Source organism: Fundulus heteroclitus, chromosome 4, assembly GCF_011125445.2.
Source record: "Fundulus heteroclitus isolate FHET01 chromosome 4, MU-UCD_Fhet_4.1, whole genome shotgun sequence".
NCBI lineage: Eukaryota > Metazoa > Chordata > Actinopteri > Cyprinodontiformes > Fundulidae > Fundulus > Fundulus heteroclitus.
The window spans coordinates 27,172,818-27,192,750 of NC_046364.1; the positions used below are offsets into that span (position 1 = coordinate 27,172,818).

General features: G+C 41.5%; 3 protein-coding genes across 6 annotated transcripts in view; 2 read left to right on the forward strand and 1 right to left on the reverse strand.

Annotated features, from left to right (window-relative positions):
• Positions 1 to 10,410, forward strand: part of zgc:162297 (uncharacterized protein LOC555865 homolog) — a 16,509-nt gene extending 6,099 nt beyond the window's left edge. For both annotated transcript variants that reach the window (XM_021315951.2, XM_012861623.3), the window contains 2 exons: positions 3,318 to 3,445; positions 10,001 to 10,410. In XM_021315951.2, the coding sequence (XP_021171626.2) occupies positions 3,318 to 3,445; positions 10,001 to 10,200 (328 nt within the window). In that variant the 3' untranslated portion in view covers positions 10,201 to 10,410. The remainder of the gene's footprint in view (positions 1 to 3,317; positions 3,446 to 10,000) is intronic.
• Positions 10,409 to 13,833, reverse strand: LOC118556405 (tumor protein p53-inducible nuclear protein 2-like). Of its 3 annotated transcripts, none has more exons than XM_036136317.1 (4): positions 13,718 to 13,833; positions 11,712 to 11,863; positions 11,463 to 11,613; positions 10,409 to 11,174 (listed from the first exon to the last, which is right to left on the reverse strand). In XM_036136317.1, exons 2-4 carry the CDS (start codon positions 11,833 to 11,835, stop codon positions 10,955 to 10,957), a joined length of 495 nt encoding a protein of 164 aa, XP_035992210.1. In that variant the 5' UTR covers positions 11,836 to 11,863; positions 13,718 to 13,833; the 3' UTR covers positions 10,409 to 10,954. The 3 variants fall into 3 exon arrangements, with proteins under 3 accessions (XP_035992210.1, XP_035992211.1, XP_035992212.1); XM_036136318.1 differs by having other exon boundaries at positions 13,722 to 13,811; XM_036136319.1 differs by lacking the exon at positions 13,718 to 13,833 and adding an exon at positions 11,969 to 11,993.
• A 1,451-nt stretch (positions 13,834 to 15,284) lies between these two features.
• Positions 15,285 to 19,195, forward strand: LOC118562840 (protein C19orf12 homolog). The gene is made up of 2 exons (XM_036135720.1): positions 15,285 to 15,547; positions 18,507 to 19,195. Exons 1-2 carry the CDS (start codon positions 15,320 to 15,322, stop codon positions 18,771 to 18,773), a joined length of 495 nt encoding a protein of 164 aa, XP_035991613.1. The 5' UTR covers positions 15,285 to 15,319; the 3' UTR covers positions 18,774 to 19,195.
• The last annotated feature ends 738 nt before the right edge of the window (positions 19,196 to 19,933 follow it).

Genomic DNA, 19,933 nt, shown 5'->3' on the forward strand with positions numbered 1-19,933 from the left:
TTCTGAAATAATGCTGTATCGAACTTTAAAGAGTCTGTCCCCCTATTGATTTCTTTAGTATCACAGAAATGCCCAGCAGATTGCAGCAATGTTGCTTCTTCCCATTAAAAAAATTGATGCCTTTGTTGACGGTGTCACTTCCTCATAGCATTTTGCATTAGACAACGTAGCCCCCTTGAAAAAATAAAAAGACCCTTCGCAGAGTTAGAGCAGCATATTTTTCATCATTAATTGAGGAGAGTAAAAATAAATGCAGGCTTCTCTTTAGTACAGTTGCCAAACTTACCCAGAGTCATAGCTCTGTTGATCCATCCATTCCCTCAGCTCTAAGCAGTAATGACTTTATGGGATTCTTCGTAAATAAAATTTATTTAATTAAAAATAAAATAATTGGGATCCTCCCAAACATGATTACCTCGTCCTAAGTAAGTGGGGCAGCGTTGGAGGTATCTTTAAAAACCTGATTGGTGTTTAGAACTGTTTAGAAGATCTTTTTGAGTTATCTAAAATTTTTGCTTCATCTAAACCTTCAACTTGTGTGTTAGACTCAATCCCAACCAAGTTATTTAAGGAAGAATTCCCTTTAGTTAATGCCCCAATTTTAGACATGATTAGTCGATGGATATGCACCACAGGCTTTTTACATAGCTGCTACTAAACCTTTACTTAAGAAACCATCTCTTGATCAAGATGACTTAATAAATTACTGACCTATATCTAATATTTTTTTCTTAGCTAAAATTCTTGAGAAAGTAGTTGCTAATCAAATATGTGAACATTTACAAAGTAATAACATTTGAAGAGTTTCAGTCAGAGTTCAGAGCTCATCATAGCACTGAAACAGCTCTGGTGAAGGTCACTAATGATATTCTCATGGCCTCAGATAATGGACTTGTGTCTATACTTGTCCTGTTAGATCTCAGTGCTGAGTTTGATACAGTTGATCACAATATTCTCCTACAAAGACTTGAACATATTGTAGGGATTAAGGGGAAAGCATTAGGCTGGTTTAAATCTTATCTGTCGCACAGATTCCAGTTTGTTCATGTTAATAATAAATCTTCTTCAAACTTTAGGGTCACTTGTGGAGTCCCACAGGGTTCAGTCCTTGGGCCAATTCTATTTACTATATATATGCTTCCGATTGGCAAAATTATCAGACAGCATGGGATTAATTTCCACTGTTATGCTGATGACACTGAGCTATATTTATACATAAATCCTGATGAATCCAATCAATTACTTGGACTACAGGCATGTCTTGATGACATCAAAACCTGGATGACCTTAAATTTTCTGCTTTTAAATTCTGACGAGACAGAAGTTGTCATTTTTGATCTAGAGTGCTTAAAAAATAAACTACTTAATCTGTATGGCATTAAATTGGCCTCTGGTAATAAAGTAAAAAAAAGTTTTGTGTTATTTTTGACCAAGACGTCATTTAAATCCCTTATTAAACAGGTTTCCATGGTTTACTTTTTCACCTTTGGAAGATTGCCAAAACCAGAAACATTCTGTCCAGGGGTGATGCTGAAAAACTAGTCCATGCTTTGTTACTTCAAGACTGGATTATTCTTTACAATCAGGAAGTCCACAAAATGCAGTTCATATTCAGCTGATGCAAAATGCTGCTGCATGAGTTCTGATGAAAATCAACAAGAGGGATCATATTTCTTTAATTTTAGCTTCCCTTCATTGGTTTCCTGTTTAATCAAGAATATAATTTAACATTTTCCTTCTCATGTATAAAGCCCTTAATAATCAAGCTCCATCATATATCAGAGCTCTGATTACCCCGTATGTTCCTAACAGAGCACTTCGCTCTCAGACTGCAGGTCTGCTGGTGGTTCCTAGAGTCTCTAAAAGTAGAATGGGAGGCAGATCCTCCCATTCTACTTTTAGAGAATACAGGAGAGGAGCCTTTATCAGGCTCCTCTCCTGTGGAACCAACTCCCAGTTTTGGTCTGTGAGGCAGACACCCTGTCTACTTTTAAGACTAATCTTAAAACTTTCCTTTTTGACAAAGCTTCTAGTTAGAGTGGCTCATGTTACCCTGAGCTACCTCTATAGTTATGCTGCTATAGGCTTAGGCTACTGGAGGACATCAGGGTCTATTTTTCTCACTCTACTAAGTTCTCATACTGTTCTCCAATTTGCATTGATTGTTGTTATTTCAACTTTTAACTTTTTGTTCTCTCTGTCTTTTTTCTTTTCATAGTAGGTACACCTGGTCTGGCGTTCTGTTTGCTTTGACACGATCCAGCCAGGGAGGCAGATCATCTGCCATTACCATATAACATAGGAAGGATTCCTGGATCATTGTGTGCTTCTGTGCTTTTTGTGTCTCTGCTCTGTCTTCTCTAACCCCCAGTGCATCGAGGCAGATGACCGTTCATACTGAGCCTGGTTCTGCTGGAGGTTTTGTTTTCAGTTAAATGGGAGTTTTCCTCTCCACTGTCGCTTCATGCTTGCTCAGTATGAGGGATTGCTGCAAATGCAGATGACTGTCCTCTGTGGCTCTACGCTCTTTCAGGAGGAGTGAATGCTACGTGTTAAGACTCAGTGCAATCTGGGATTCCTTAGATAGGAAACGTTTGACCAATCTGTATAATTTGACTTTGTAAAGTGCCTTGACATGACATGTGCTGTGAATTGCCACTATATAAATAAAATTGAATTTAATATAGAGCAATCCTGAAAGAAAAAAACATTTGAGACTGCAAAAGAGTTCAGACTGAGGTAGGGGTCTATCTTTCAGCAAGTCAAGACCTAAATCCAAGTTGTGGCTAGATTTGAAAAATTATATTTTGCATCTAATCTTAATGGCCTTGAGCTGTTTCTAATATTTCAGTCTACTGTATAAATGTGCAAAGCTGTTAGAGAAAAAACACAAAAGACCTGTAGCTGTTACCGCAATAAAAGGTTATCGTGCTTGGGGGTTGTGGTGTGTGTGCAAATGCAAACATTTCTGTTTTTGTTTTTTTAGATGCTTAAAACTATGTTTGCTTTTTCACTTTGTGTTGAGGTCTGTGGTTATATCGCAACAAGTGATGTACATCCTGGGTTAGGAGCACTTTTGCAAAGGGCTGTAAGCACAAGCATCAGTCATGACAAGCTATGTGTCTATGTTGAGGCTTTTCTCTAAAGCAGCTAACATTAGAGCTGTCAGCTAGAATGTTATAAAGAGTGTTTTGCTGATATGACAACCAATGATGTTGCTAGTAACTCAGGAGGTATGTTCAACTGTGGGACAGTAAACCATGCAGTTGTTGTTGTTGTTTGAACATGCTCATCTTGCTGCACGTGTGTGTCTCCAGCTCCCATGCTCTGACATCTGATGTGACTATAAAGGACACAGCCCGAGCTGCGGAGTATTTCCTCTCAGATGGAGTCATCATCACTGGGGCAGCGACAGGAGATCAGGCTGACCCTCGTGAGCTCAGAGGTACTGGTGCATTTTGTTCATCTGAAAGGTGTTTCAACATGAACAGAATTTATGACCAGCATTATTTCAGTAATGGTCGTTACCATGAATGGCAATCTAGAGCTTCAGAAATCAGTATGTTTCTACACTGACTTAATGAATGCAGGTCCTTCTACTGATTAGTTTGTAATAACAGCATTTTCAGATGCCGTTAGAATTTGTGTCCAGCAGAGGACACTGTTGCATTGCAGAATTTTGATTTTACCATGCACGGGAACAATATTTGCTGATGTTGGAAATAAACATGAATATTCACCTTACTTTATGTACTCACACATACCAGGCAAAAGTATTTGATGTGTATACAAGTATCTAAACTCTGCCAGTCCTCTGGGTAACAACATTCAGCTGGTGTGTCCTTTGCAAGGTTAGTTGTTTGACTCTGTTAAGTCCCCCGTTCTACCTGATTCATGTTTTCTGCTTGAGAGATAGGAAGACTTCCAACATTCAGAGTTACAGCTGCTTTGAGAATGTGTCTGTCTGCACCGTTACTGTGACCTGAGCCAAGGAATCCTAATGACTGGTTTCCCTGCCCCCATGCTGCTCTCAACAGACATTCTTGGTTTTCTATGCATAAATAAAAAGTAAAGTACCCAACAGTCTTTCTCTGCCCAGTATCGATATCTGGTTTTCTTTAATGTCTGACTTGGTTATTGATTTTGACTTATTTAGGTTTTCAGGTTTGTCAAAACGCTATGCCACATACATGTTCTTTAATTGTGAGTCCAACAGAACGCAAACGAATGACAGGGATTTTCCCTCTTGAGGCTTTAAAACGTAAAGCAGCCTTTATGTGTTTTCCATTAAACTTAAGAGGGTACATACAGGTACATGCTGTTGATTGATGCTTTTGTTGGCTGGAATGGGTGGAACCCCTTAGTTTTGATTTAAAAATGAATGAAACAATAATACTCTAATTTTTCAGTAACTGACCTGCCAACCCAGTTTCCCCAAGAAAAACCAGGGGAGTCGGATCTCTGGCCAAATTATGCATTTCTGGGTAAAAGTCTAAAACATCCATAATCTCACTGTATATTACCTCCAAGACAGTTGATGTTGTCTTAATCAATAGTTCTCAATATTTTTCCTTTGAACGTCATCAGTTTTTTTTCTCTCTTGTTTATTCTGCTTGTGTCTGAATAACAGTTGCTCCGAAACGGCTAATGATAAAAGTCAGGACAAAACTCTTGAACCACACTAACAACCAGCGTAGCAGAGAGACATTGGGCAGTCACTATGTCCCAGTGTAAATTTGTTTGAAAATTGGTCTTAATGATGTCTAAATGAGCTTTGGTTTAAAAGTTTCTTTTGACACCTGGAACTGGTTTCAGACATTTTGAAGAAGTGCAAAAAAAGGTAACCTGGCCTCTATTCACTAATCTCGCTCAACTATTCATCAGGATGCCTCCCCAATAATATAGGTGCGAAACTGTTTCCATGTACTGTCTGTTCTATTATTATTATTATTGTTATTATTATTATTATTGTTATTATTATTATTGTTATTATTATTATTATTATTATTATTATTATTATTATTATTATTATTACTCTGCTTCCCATCTGACTCAGTTATATTCTTCTCTGTACCATAAACAAATCACCAGTGCAGATGTAGCTGCACATTCAGCTGTTTAGAGATATTTTGGTTTGCAAGAAAAACTGGCAGTCACGTTGTGGAAACAACAGGCTGCATGTCTGTAAAGCAGCCGACTGCAGGCCCAATCAGGTCATTCGACTAATTAACCCACTAATATAAGCTTGGATAACTTGTGTTATTTCATGTAGAGCAGAAGGACAAAAACTGTTCTTGTAAATTACATGTTCTAGATCACATAAATGAGTCTAACTATAATGGTCAATGTTATTTTAGCAGCACTGAAAACCGTGACATGTTCTTATGAGGCATGTAAGAAGATACCATGGGAATGTCATACCAGCTCAGGCCTCGTTAAACCAGAGATACAATTTAAAAGTGATTGATAATTTACTGTTTTTAAAAATAGCATTGTAATTTTTCCTTTAGCAGCTTTTTAGAATCATTTAGGAAAGTTTGCAGACCTAAACATTGCTCAAAAAAATTATGGGAACACTTAAACAGCCCAATGAACTCCAAGTGTTCCCTTTATGTTTTTGAGCAGTATATTTTGGCCTTAAAAACTAGTGTGGGATATTTTTACTTTCATGTGTATCAATGGAAAAGCATAGCTTCGTTGCACATAAACACATACTGTGGATTTTACTGATGATTTTTAAAAAGAGAACCAATATGACATTTCATACTTGCAATGTCTCGAGATAAATTATACTTTAAAGCGTTTAAAATTTTGGCCATACTATCCATATGTGCATTAAAGTCCTTATAAAGGGGAGTGGTGGCGTTGTAATTAGAGAGCAGGGCATTTGTGTCCTGGAGAGTCTGCAAGGTTCTGGGTTTGAATCCCACAGACTGCCACTCTGGGTCCCCGAGCAGGACCCTTAGCCTCTGAATGCATTTATTGTAATGAAAATGTAAGAGAGAATGCTGAGGTATCCAAGTTTTTGTTTCTCCGGTCACATCAAGTCAACCAACAAAAAAACAACAACAAAAAAAGCACTGGTCTGTTGGTTAAATAGATAGCCTCCTGCAGGCTTGGTAGCTGTGCAGCAGAATTTGCTAGTTAACCGGCAAACAGCATTTCACCCTTCCATAGTTACTTCACAAAGAGCAGAAAAGCAAAAAGGATATACTGGGTTCAACAGTTTTCATGTTTTTGACTAAATTTAGCTGGACTCTGCTTTATGTTTTTGTGCAGGTGTTCCACTACTAGTTACACCTGTTAAAAAAAATTTATTCTTATGTTTTAGTGATAACTATTAAATGTGTGGCTAGGGAATTATAATTATTTATTATTATTGTTCCATTAATCTTATTTATTTATTGCCAATTCACAACCCATGTCGTCTCAGGGAACTTTACAAACAAAAGAAAAGTTAATTTTATCCAATTCGATTTTATTTATATAGCTCCAATTCATGAAACATGTCATCTCAAGACACTTTGCAAAGTCAAATTCAATTAGATTATACAGATTGGGTCACATTATACAAAATGGTAAAAAAATTTCCAATATAATGAAACCAGTTGATTGCATCAAAGTCCCAACAAGCAGCATTCACTCCTGGAGAAGCGTAGAGCCACAGGGAGAGTCGTCTGCATTGTCCATGGCTTTGCAGCAATCCCTCATACTGAGCAAGCATGAAGCGACAGTGGGAAGAAAAACTCCCCATTAACAGGAAGGAAAACCTCCGGCAGAACCGGGCTCAGTATGAACGGTCATCTGCCTCGACCGACTGGGTGTTACAGAAGACAGAGCAGAGACACAACAAGAGAGACAAAAAGCACAGAAGCACACATTGATCCGGTAATCTGTTCTACATTAGATGGTGGTAGTGGGTTAAATTCAGTTTAATATTCAAATTTGTTAAAAAGTTTCCTGTCTAAGGAAACCCAGTAGATTGCATCGAGTCATTGAAAAGCAGCATTCACTCACGAAAGGGTATTGAGCCAGAGGGGACAGTTGTCTGCATTGTCGATGACTTTGCAGCAATCCCTCATACTGAGCATGCATGAGGCTACAGTGGAGAGGAAAGCTCCCCTTTTAACAGAGGAAAACCTCTAGCAGAACCAGACTGAGTGTGAATGGCCATCTGCCTCAACCGACCAGGGGTTAAGAACACAGAAGCCCTGACTCAGGGACACTTTCTATGTGAGCGAAAAGTAAAAAGGTAATAGCAGCAATAGCTCCTTTAGTGGCTTCATCTAGGAGAGAAACACAACTAAGCAGATAAGCTTTTAGCTAGTTTCAAGTCTAGATGAGAAAAGAAAGCACATACAGTTATTGTTGTTGTTCTTTGACTAATTTATGATCCTGAGCACACGTAATAGCTGACTTTCATCTCAAACCGAGTGACTGCTACCATATCCTCTCACTGTCCATTTCTGCTTTTTCTATCAAAATCAGGTAAAAATAAATTTGTAAAATATTGTTCTAGATATATTAATCAATATTATAATGCTATATACCGTTGTTGTAAAAGCAGTGGTAATACAAGTGCCCTTTGTGTTGCCAACATGCAAGCAATTAGATCCTTGTTATGCATTTCTATTATTGTGATATTGTGAAAGCATGTTATAGAACGGCTCTAAAAGGTGAAAGTGATAGGGCCGAAGGTACAAAGAAAGGCCGTAGGACCTTTCTTTGTACCTTCAACTTAACTTCCACCAGTGTTTTCCTACGAATATGTCCAGTGCATGTGTGGGAAGCTTTAGAGCGGCAGGAGGGAGTTCTATTTCGTGCAATTTTTATCATTTAGAAACAAATTAAATATTTTTGTCCCACCTTTATGGATGAAAAATTCTCCAGAGGGTCACTAAGCGGGAGATGAGGACCATGCTCCCCACCCAAGTGACACCACAGAGACTAAATTTAGCACAGTCTCCAACTAGTACTGTGAGAGCTCAGCCAGACGCTGAGCAGTCACATAGCTGAAATACAGAACGTAACACATACTTGTTGCTTTCTATGCCCTAACCCTGACCCTAACCATGACCGTCATATACCTAAACATAATTGACACAATAGTCCTAAACTTAACCCAGAAAAAAGTGAGGACCAAAAAAGGTCCTCCTTTTGTATCAAAGTCCTCACTTTACCAGTACAATTAACAAAAACAGAATTCTCTCTCAGCTGCAAGTACAAGAACACACACACACACACATACACACACACACGTGATTTCTGTCCTGTGAATTGAGCAAACTGAGACAGCAGGATGCTGAGCCCATGAGTAGCGTGGAGTTCAGCCATCTTCCTGTCCAAAGTTCATCTGAGCTAATGCGTCTTCACTTATCTCATGTGTCATGAACGCATGTTGCACTATTACTCTGTACTTTGTCACTAGAAAATGGACACCATCAAGCTGAGTGAGACGCAATACACAATCTAAATTTCTTTCTGCCACACTATTATACTTCTGTCCCTCTATTTTGTTTTCAAACTTCAAATGAGAAAAAGTTGGATCTGAATGAAAAACAAGGTTTAAACAAAACACTGAAAATCTCATGTACCTGCATTTGAAATTTAACATTTACTATCTGGAAGTAAATCAGGTTTCAGGTCAGTTAAGGAGGACCAAAATTTCTTTATTTGCTAAATGTTCAAATAATTTCTGTCTTAAAAGTGTGAAGTTTAGCAACATTACCTCAGTATTTGGTAGGATTGCTTTTTAAACTAGGTCTTTTTGAGGTTAATCCCTCTTGAAGCTTCTAATAATGGTTTGCTAGAAGTTGTTGAAAGCTCAGCCGTCTTTGTGTATGTAATGTTCCAATCTTCAATTCAAACAAATTCTCCAAAAACTAGTGAATTAGTCTTCTTTTTCTGGTATTTAGGAGAAAGAAATAATGTATATGATGGACCGAGCAGTAAGGACAGTCAGGTGTATTTTCCAAAAACAGGGTTCTTTTATTTAACCCAAAAAAGATAAAATGTAGCAAGTACAAAATGGATCCAGAAAAGAGGTCAAAGGAACAAAAACTACTCATAATAACTAGTAACAGAACTAACTCAAACAAACTGACCTGCCTTAATGAGACCAAGAGGAACTTAAATAGTGGCAGATCAGTCCACAAAAGAAACACATGGGGCAAAACATACACAACCCTAACTAAACCTAATGAAGCAAAACCCCATTTCCCCCATAGTACTGATGTGGTGTGGCCCAAATCAGCTCAGCCCCTTGGCCACCTGCTGGTTCCTCAGCCAAGGGACTAGAGCAACCCTACTATAATCAGAGTATAAATTAAACAGAGTTATAACAAAACAGGGTAAATCATAATGTGCTCACTAATTTTGAAATACAATGTAATGGTGATAAATAAATTCCAAATAATGAAATGGCTCTGTAAATGAAACCCTATATGAAAAAGAAACTAAATATCATAAATGATATTTGTTACCACATTTGTGTGGCTATAAATGCAGCCATCACAATGTAAGTAATGCTAACTGACCGCCTACAACAGGAAATGATTAATGTCAGATAGTGAAAAATGTCTTTTTATCCATGATATAAGGACATTAGTTTCCCCTCTGTGGCTGTGAACATGTAAAAGCTAGATTTTCAGGTCTCATCTAAACATTGTCGTTGGTGATTACATCGATCGCCCCATTTTTTGCCTGCACCACATTTAAGGAGGTAACAATCCTTCCTAACAAACCATATTGCTATACCAGGTGAGGAAGAGTTTCTGGGGTAATTTTGTCACTTTTAAGCTGTATAACAGCACAGTCTGTCACCTTTTTAGTTCCAAAACCTTTCCTCACATCCTACCTGGGAATGGGGAAGAACTGCAGTCCAGGATGTTTTATGACCTGTGTTAAAAGTTGATGAGACAAAGCAGGGGGACTGTACAAAGCACATGAAACTAAACTGAAGTCAGTGTTAATGAAGGGATTCTCCTGCTGTGTTTTGCAGAGGTCTCTCAGTCTGTGAAAATCCCGGTCCTCGTCGGTTCTGGAGTGACACATGACAACGTCGAAAGCTTCCTCGACGCCAGCGGAATGATCATCGGTTCTCATTTTAAGCACGGTGGCCACTGGGCCAATGCGATTGATCCGGAGAAAGTCAAGAGGTTCATGGCAAAAATACATCACCTTCGAATGCACCAGAGATAGTTTTCTGTTGTCACCAACTCATCCTAAACTTTCTCAGACTGTCGCCTGTGGTGGTTTGAGATAAAGGCAGGGTGGATTGCTTCCTGTTTGTTTCTATCTTAGTCTAATCTGACCAGAGCACCTTCTTCCACATGTTTGTTGTGCACATAGAAAATCCAACCTGTATGACAACAACTGCTCTCTCATTAAAAGACTGCCAGTCAAAAAGTATAAAAGCATTTATTCATTTTAATGGTTTTTTTTTCTTTTACATGAATACTTTACAGGTTAATAGAAGCAATACAAGCAAAAACACACAGCACCAATCCCACTGCAATCCACGATAATCCACTTTCACAAGATCTACCAATAAAAGTAACATACATAAACCCACATTTTTTGTCAAGATACAGATATAATACAACACACTGTTGTCCATCATCACACAAGTCAACCAAACAGCTGCTGGTACTAGATAACTGACATTGATAACGCATCATGGAAAAGCTAAAGATGCGTTCCGACTGCACGTTTTCAGGTTGAGGTTAATAGTTTTGGGTGGTTTGAGACCCGATGGCACCAGTGCAGAGGGTCAGAGCAAACATCAACGACTTCATCTTTGAGACAGTGAACCTTAAATGAAGTGATGCAGTGTATGTAGCGTGGAGTGAGGTGGAAACCTGAGTCATTTGGTGCCACCAGACAGCGCTGATCATTGGGCGGAGGTCAGAGTGCCTCGTTGCCCACACATCCTCTCAAAGTTGATCGCTCCACTTCAGTAGTTGTACAGGCGCGGGGAAGGGCATCTTAAATTGCCGTATCTTTTGTCCTTTGGTGAGAACTGAGTCTTAGTCATGTTCTGCCTTTGAAGGATGCTGCGGCCAAGCTTCTTTCTTTCCGCCTGGCTCCTGGACCTCTGCACGGCCAGCAGACACGGCAGAGGATTCCCCCAGGCGGCCAGATGCCAGGAAATGTGACGTCTCACAGCCACGGGTCTGCATAAATGTACAGGTCCAAATCATTGCGAGTAAAGGCTATCATGAGATTGTGTGAATGCTCACTAACTTCTAAGTATGGAATCTTGACATGAAACTATGTAGGAACCCTGGGTTTTCCTTTAAAACCATCCTACTCTGACATTCTCCTATTTTTATTTTGGCTTCTGTTACCCATAAATACATCAGACTGTTCTAGTATTCACCAAACATCTATCTGTGGAAAACTTGGCGCCCACAGCGATTGGCTGAGGAATGACGCATCGTATCCGGGTGCCATAAGGTTACCTGGAGGTTTCCTCTTCATCAGAAGCTAGCTCCTCCTCCTCCTCCTCTGCTCCCCCCATCCTGCATCTCATCTGGTAGACGGACATGCTGGGGTGCTCGATCAGCAGGTTCTCAAGAGGGTCCACATGTGGAGCTGGCATGGGTCTGCTCTCTGCTCCCAGTCAGAATAATCCTCCATTAACACCGAGAAGCAGAAACAACTGTGGCTTAAACGCCGTTAGTGTGCTGAGACGCGGCTTTACCCCTCACCTGGGATGTTAACAATAACCCATTCCTCCTCTTCAAACTCCAGGAGCTCCTCATTGGTGTCACCTGCTGCCTCAAAGGCTTCTCCGGTGTTCCAGAGCAGCTGAGAAAGAATCTTTCCGATCATTCTTTAAGTCTTGTTTCCAGCCGGTGATCTAAGAAACACAACAAACCATCATGAGAATGTACACTCTGCCCCTCACAGCTCTAGGTTTTTGTGTACAGGAAGTTTGCTTATTGGGTTTAAAGTCCCTCATCACCTCCTCCAACTGCGTCTGCCTCTCTGTTGGCATGTTCAGTTCTTTCACAGCGGAAACAGCGCCCTCTACTGGCTGTTCCGGCACAGACCAGCAGCTTGTCTAGTACAGCAGCTGCTCCTGTTACTCTAGATCAGCTGGCTGGGTTGTTACATCAGTGGGATGTAGGGGGAACAGATTCCTGTCAGAACTTTATTAGCTGAGAACACACCAAGATGGAATTACCTCCCGATACAAATGCAGCGACGGTGAAGAGAAACTGCACCATCGTCTATTTTTAAGGTCTGAAGAATCAGGCCATCTGGTCCACATGGATGTCTAGAATACATCTATTTTAAATGACTTACCCTCCAAATCTGCATCCAGTGTAGGTGTACTTGGCTTTTTACTCACTGTTCAACTAAACAGAGGTAAATAAATGAGGGCATGACGCAAAGGTTTAGGTATTGAACAAAGGATTACCACACATCCACATCTCACCGGGCGCATGCCAGCGGTTCATCCAGTGACATGCAGCCACCCATATATGGGAAGGGTGAGAAAAGTCAAAGTACTTATCCTTGTTCAAACTCAGCAACATTTTAAATATGCGTTCATTTTATATGTTCTTGTTCGTTTGCATTAGTTTTGCTGTGAGAGGCCTGCAGCAGACAGGGTGGCACGTCTGTAATGTTTAAACAATCCCAGCATAACTTCCCAGTTTAGGTACCCTGGCTGTGGTGGCAAGTTTGGTGAAAGGGCTCAGATCAGTACATGCACACTTCCTTCCACGCCCCCAAAACACACTAATAAGAACATGTGAATGAAAGTTTGGTCCTTCACACATTTATGTCCTATTTCAATGCTTCCCACTAACATCTCAGGCCTGTGAACCAAACTTTGGGTACACATTTACTTAAACCATAGGCCTCGCAATGTTTGTATTTGTTGTGGACAGTTTTGTGAATTATGAAGACCAGTTTACATAAAATGCTCAAAATCTTACATGTAATTTCATTCAGTTGACCGTTATCACCAGAAAACAGCATTACACTTTATTTGGGCCCCTTGATTCAATAAAACGTGACAGATTGTTGACCCCAAATCAAGTCAAAAATAATGGAGCGTCTTTTCTGGTAGATATTATTTATTAAAATCACCAAACCACATTCCCAAACAGTACATTATAACTTTTAAATTGTCCATCAGCTTTAAATTAGTTGAGGGATCCTCATCACCACCATCGTTCAGTCTGGTATGAAACGTTGCCCTGGCTGGTTGGTACAAACACTCAAACCTATTGCACAATATGGTCGTATTTATATGATGCGCTCCGCGTCATAGTCCATTTATTTCCTACAAGTCATATGCGGGGCAATATGACTCGGGGTAGGAGTCGTTTTAGATTATGCAGGTGAATAAATACATATTTAGGTAAAAACGTCTCTAGTACATCCTGTACCTCCTTACAACGCCGCCAAAACAAGGAATCCTCTGATCATATGTTTGAAAGCAACATATGTTGACATAAGAACAGGAGGGAATACAAAGACCACAAGAACTAAAAGCAAGAGCTAAAAAACCTGAAAACAGATCTTAGGTAAAATGTTTTTTTTTTTACTTCAGAGTCAGCGGCCCCTCACCCACTCGGATAACAATAACACGGAGCCGTGATCGCCGGTGTCTGCGATCAGAGGCAGTCCGTCAAAGAAAGAAACACATCAGAGTTTAAAGGCTGCTCATCCACCCAGACTGGTGCAGGTTGTCACTTACCTGCCTGGTAGGTTGCTGTTATTCCCGCACGGATGATCTGCCGCTACCTTGTTTGTCTTCCTAGTCTGCTGCGACCAAAAAGTTGTTTATCAGCGAGAGGGGGCGGTACCTGTGGTCTGAATCGTCATCGAGTCTCAGCCAATGAGGAGCGACCATATGGCCAGGCGCTGGTTATTTCCGGGTCCGCATCGTCGGCCGGCTGTCCACTAAGCAGAACAGAGGGGTCATTGTTGTCGGGGTCGCACACGTACAGTGGCGGCGCACCGCATAGGGGGTGCTAAAAAAATACACCACTTTAAAAATGCGTCCGTCAGTTTGGGGTTATATTCTTAGTTTGATACAAATCTGAGAAAAGCTAACATTTCATCTCTATTAAATGACTGTTGTGTCCTTGCATTTGGAGCCCGAGTAGAAGCATAATTATTTCCTTTCAAATAAAAAAAACTCGTTTGCCTAAAGGAGTCAGGATCTCGCGCCGCTGTAAAAGCTCCCAAACCACGCCCACCCGCAGCAATAACTGCCTCGCCGGTTAACAAATGGTGCGCACCCACCGTGACGTAGGGAAAGTACCGAATGGAGGCAGCTGCTGGACATCAATAGAGCAAAGGCTAGGAACCAGAGACGGTTCAGCGCACACTGGGAGCTCAGCAGCGCTCTGTTGGGAAGAAGCCAAGGTAAGGTGAGGAGTGGAGGGTGAAACCGCAGCAGCTTCTCTTTGTTCTACAGCGGCTCCAGTTTAGTCTCAGCCCAGAAAACCGGCCGCTAGGGAGAAAACGAAAGAAGCCAGACGCTGTTACGCTGAAAAACCTGTCCCTGACGAGGTTTGCGTGCCCTGTCGCGGGAACGCGCATCACTTATATTAACGAAGACCCACTGAGCTATTTATTCTTCTACCTGATGTTAAGACTTTTTTTCTTACCCATATACCTCGTGAAAAACTGGTTATTTGGCAGACTACTTCAAGAAATGACAGTTTTGAAGTTTTAAATGTGTCGGGGTCAGGTTCTCTGCTCCGGAGGTTGCGTTCTCCACTCTTCTACCAACAGTAACATTTAAAGCTTTGTTTCCCAGTCAGAGCTTTAAATCAACCATTAGACGCCTCTACGTGTGTCTAAACCTTTTAGGACACAATGAAAGTGAAAGCGCATTAAGATCCACTGTTGATGGAAAGTTCATCCTGTCAGGCGGTGACTCTCAGTGGTGATGTTATATGAAAGAGAGGTTGCATTTAAACAGGCGGACTATGTCACAGGGAGCATGTGTCATTTACTGTGATATTATTTAAAGACACTTAAGTTGATGCTGTTGTCCTGAGCCATGCGCGTTCCCGCGACATTACACGCTATTCTCTGCAGGCATGCGCTTTGCGGCACAACACCTGTTAACACCTGTTACCGGGGCTGTATGTTGTTTGTGTGCTGAATAAAGCAAATGTTTTCACTTTTGCTTTCACTTCAATCACACCTCAGTTTGGTCTGTATCCTGTGTACTCAGCTCGCTGTTTGTAAGACACACGACTGACCACTGATTCTTTGTATTCCCAGCTTAGTTCCTTCCTGCTGACCGACCACTGTCCTCCCCCCACCGTGCTCCGGCTCAGGAATGGCGCCGCGGATGGATGACGTCATGCGCCTGTGCTGTGAGCTGTCGGCACACGACCAGATCAAAGTGGCGGTGAAAAGCTCCGCCAAGGGAGCGGCTGTGGCAGGGGGGACCGCGTTTGTCGGGGGTCTGCTGGGTGGACCTGCAGGGATTGCTGTTGGTAAGGACCAGGCCGGAGGAGGGAAGTCCTCGTTGTCTAAATGCAGGGGCGCCCAAGCAGAACATTGGGTAATGGTGAGATGAGGGCCAACTTTGGGCTCCTCATTAGGTTGTACACGGGCAAAAAAATGGTCAAATCTACTCCAGTAGTAGTAGTATAATGTTGTTCAATTGTATGTAGCGTGTCCCGGTTTGTGTGGGACGTTGTGTTGCATTTTCCCCTCCTGTCCCACACATTGAAACGGTGTCCCACATTTCACTGGGTCAGATTCTAAAAAGTCAGAAAATTGTTTGACAGGCGCTTTTCTGCAGTCACCAAGCCGTGGCGGTCAATCAAACTAAGTAGCAGCGTCCCACATCATGACCAACCTGCGCCATGATGCTCGTGAAAAACGACGGGACGGGACAAGGATGCAGCCGTGCAAAACAGAAACTACGTCATAGAAAAGACAACGTAGCTACAACAAAGACTGGGAGAGGCAGTGAGGTGACTCAGAGAGCTTAGGGAAGTTTGCCAAAGTTACCTTTCAATTTTAGAAGGAGGGGAGCCCGACGTGAAGCAACACTAGCCGTTTATCCATCCAGTTCCCATGTGAATTTGGAGCAAGCTTTTAAAGTGACGTGAAAAAGAACATGCGACATGACCTGGCAACGCAAAGCGTAATGTCGTCATACGTTGACGTTACGCTATAATAAACATGAAGTGGCGGTTGCAAACTAGCATCATAGATCAGAAATGGAGAGAAACAGCGCATCAGTCGTGAGGTAAATGTTCACTGCGTCAGACCTAATTTGACAAATGTGTTTCCACCTTCGCTTTAGTGCATTTACTCTTTAATTAGAATTTTTCCTTTCATTAACCTTTTCTAATGCCATATTTCAAAATGCACATTAAAGACGTTACTGGAAACACGACTACTGTAAATGTGAGTGGCACTAGAAACGCAGAGCTGAAAAGGAAGGAAGGAAGCCACTCTCACAAATTTTATACTCCAGCGTTATAGGATTAATTCCAGCCAATCATCCACCTCAATCCTCACCCCCATACGGGTGATCAAAACATTGCTCCTTTAAACCAGGCCAATAAAAACCCTGACGACTCCTCGTTACAGAGGAGTGGACCAGTTTCGGTCCAATCTGCTGGCTTAATGGTTTTTACGACCGCCCATTACTAAGGTGTGGACCTGTTTTCTGTTGAATTCTGCATGTTATCTAAGCCATACAAGGACCTGTTTTCTGTTTGAATTTGCATATTATCTAAGCCATTACACGACCTTTGTTTGGCAGTAATATAAAGCTTGTTACTCCCACATTACTCCAGACTTTTTGAATTGAGAAAGCTTCCTGGAGAGGAAGCGAAACGTCTTCAACTACGGATAACGACGTCCAGTTGCTTTGTTTTTTACTTTTTTTGGAATTGACCAATGAGCTGGATGACTTAGAATCTTCCACCAGCTCCCAACCCCAATCACAAACGCAGATCAAGGAACGCTCCGCCCCCTTCAAAGAGTTCAGATAGAACAGTGTTCTTTTTTTCTTTTTAAAAATTTGCAGTTTTTGGTAAAAAGTCGGTTTAATAAAGGGTTGAGTTTGAATTCAGTGTTCGTGAGTTCTTTATCTAAAAATAGGTTGCTAAGCAACAGCAATAAATGGCCGGGGCTGCACTTAAAATGTGTTTTTTTTATTAGTTTTTTTGATGATAATTATCAACATCGATCCAATATGATTCCTATTTTATCAATATGCTTTTTTTCGTCCAACCTAAGTGTCAAAATGTATGACATCATCATCATGTGTCCCGTATTGACCCTCATAAGCATCCTTGTCGTCCCACATGTTACTTATAGACCTGGTCATCTCTGGTTTTTGTATGTCATTATCTGAAGCAACTTCGAACAGGACCACCATTACTGCTGTCAGATACTGCCAGTTTACATGCGTTCAGAGATACCGTTCTTACCACAGTGTCATGTAATCCTGTTAAGCCCGTGCACAAGAAAATGTCCTAGTGGTATTTTCCAGGCACTGTTGAATGCAACTGCCATAAGGACTAACACCTCTGCAGCATCATCATCATTTTCTGTCTCCGCTTCAACATCCACATAGCCCAAGAACTTCTTCCCATCTCACTCTGTGTGCTTTCTGATGGGACAGTTCATCGAGCATAAGTGCACAAACTACTTGCTGTTTTCCTCACTGGCTTTGGGAACTCTAGCTGACAAGACACTGAGGCTGGCTGACCATCAATGCTTTGGTACCATTTCCTTAATGATGATGGGTGAGATAATGCAAGCTGAAAGCTTTTCCTTACTTATCTGTATGCCTTGCAGAATAGAAATGAAGTGTCAAGGCAAATGCTCTCATCTTGGTGGAATAACTTTCTCTTGATGGATTCAAGAGAAAGTGTTATTAGGTTTGAAATTTAATGGTATGTTGTGTTTGGAGAGAATTCTCCTGAGTTTCTCAGAAACTCCTGGCACAAATGGAATGACAATGTTTTTGCGTGTCTGCTTCTCCTAGTATGTGGTTGTCTAGAACTGGTGATTTGGGAGCCAAGTAAACAACTCACACCCAGCAATAGCCTCTAATGACCCAGGACAGTGGCGGGGCGGGGGGGGGGGGGGGTCATTGATTTGCACCTAACTTGGATGTGCCTAGCAGGGACGGGCCTCCATGTCCTTAAAAACAGCAGCGCTCCAACTGCAGGTCGCTCAAATGCGAGCCGCCAGAACCGACAGACTGCTGGGTAGGTGTTGAAAGCTTTTCAGAAAGAACTAAGCGAAAGGTTGAGTGTTCATCCAAACCAACCAAAACGGAAATGTCACAAAGAAGGAAGTCTCATGACTCCATAAGGATGTGCAGAGAACCGACGATCGTGTTCAGACGAACACAGAAAATGTTTTGTAGCTATTAAAGGATTTTTATATCCGCCGTTCAGAGTTGAAGCCATGTTGAAGAAGCAGAATGTTTAGCGTTAGCTTTGCATGTTAACGTCACTAAAGCCGTACCTTTCCTCTGTGTCTCTGAGGTGGAGCAGGTGGGGGGCCTGTTGGGCAGCTGGCTAACCAGCGGGCAGTTCAGGCCTCTGCCTCAGATCCTGATGGAGCTGCCACCCAAACAGAAGGAGCAACTCTACAGCAACATCGTTGGCTTGCTGGACAGCGTGGAGTGGATGGACGCGGCCCAGCTCATTGCCCTGGTTATGGGCAACGCCACCCTGCAGCAGCAGGTCACCGCCGCCCTGCTAAGCTACGTCACAAAGGAGCTCCGAGCTGAAGTGCGGTACGGGGACTGAGCTGTGGCTCAGCGTGGACCTGGTGCAGTCCAGACAAGGCTTTGCAGGTGGTGGACACTGATGCTTTCATAGACACAGAACGATAGATGGCTTTCTTTTTTTTTTTTTTAGTATCAGGAGAAACAATCATGTTTTGGGTACAAACTAAATTCCAGTTTACATGTTTAAAATGTGCATCATTTATCTCCCACCTTTCCTCTTTTGACCTACGCTGCCTTTGTTGATTTGAACTTTCAATTAAAGTTTTTATTAGTGATTCAATTCAGAGTGATCTTGATTGTAAAATAAATGTTAAATGCAATAAATACATTAGCCAAGTGGGATGAGCAGGTTGGACTTTAAAGTCAACTATAACATAGTTTGACCAACATGTTAGCTGGAAGTCATGTTAGCTTTTTGGCCTGACCCAACCAGTCCTGACCTGCGGATGGGGTGTAAAGATAAAGTAGTAGTAGTATAGATTAGGGTGATGGCCAGGAGGCCCACCAACCTGACAGACTTGGAGCCAAAGGGAAATCATCCAGAGGAAACCTGCTGGCCAGACATGGCAGGTCGGACTATTACTCATTGAGGTTTATCCATCGATTAGAAGGGTATAACCATTTTTAATATGCTGTTGTGTAATAATTATTTCCAGAACTGAAACTGATTTTACATTGTCATCTTTAGAGAAGTACTTCCTTCAGTTTCTCTCGAAGACAAACTTCTTGGTTGAATGAAAAGTTTTGAATCTAAATCTGCCAGGGGTATGAATAGTTCTGGCCCTAGCGGTAAGCACACACTGGACAGCCGTCTTCTTCTGCGAGAGATCAGTAACACAGTTAAACTTGTTTTAAAAATTTATTTGGAAAAAAACCCAGAAGATTTGCACAAAGTGACGTTACACTCAAACACATCAGCATCTCCGTTCCCGTTTCCCAGAAACCCTCGTTTTTCTTCTCAGGCACAGAGATGGGGACACGTTAAAGGCGTACAAAGGAATGGAACAACAAGACGACACTCATTGAGTTGAAACAATCATGTCCGTCTTATCGATGGGACAGTTTGGCATCGTTCTGTAGGCTTCATGGTGAACTTAATCCTGAAAGTTGTGGAGGAAACTTGACTCCCTTTGAGACCACGCTCAATTATTTGTTCTTTAAAGCAATAATGTCAAAAGT

What these genes read in the sequence shown, in the direction of transcription:
- LOC118556405 (XM_036136317.1), bottom strand. Translation starts at nt 11,835, where the DNA reads ATGATCGGAAAGATTCTTTCTCAGCTGCTCTGGAACACCGGAGAAGCC. An exon ending in GGTTATTGTTAACATCCCAG is followed by an intron (nt 11,614 to 11,711) that starts GTGAGGGGTAAA and finishes GACTGGGAGCAG; the next exon opens with AGAGCAGACCCATGCCAGCT. An exon ending in GATGAAGAGGAAACCTCCAG is followed by an intron (nt 11,175 to 11,462) that starts GTAACCTTATGG and finishes ACATTTATGCAG; the next exon opens with ACCCGTGGCTGTGAGACGTC.
- LOC118562840 (XM_036135720.1), top strand. Translation starts at nt 15,320, where the DNA reads ATGGCGCCGCGGATGGATGACGTCATGCGCCTGTGCTGTGAGCTGTCG. An exon ending in GCGCCCAAGCAGAACATTGG is followed by an intron (nt 15,548 to 18,506) that starts GTAATGGTGAGA and finishes TGTGTCTCTGAG; the next exon opens with GTGGAGCAGGTGGGGGGCCT.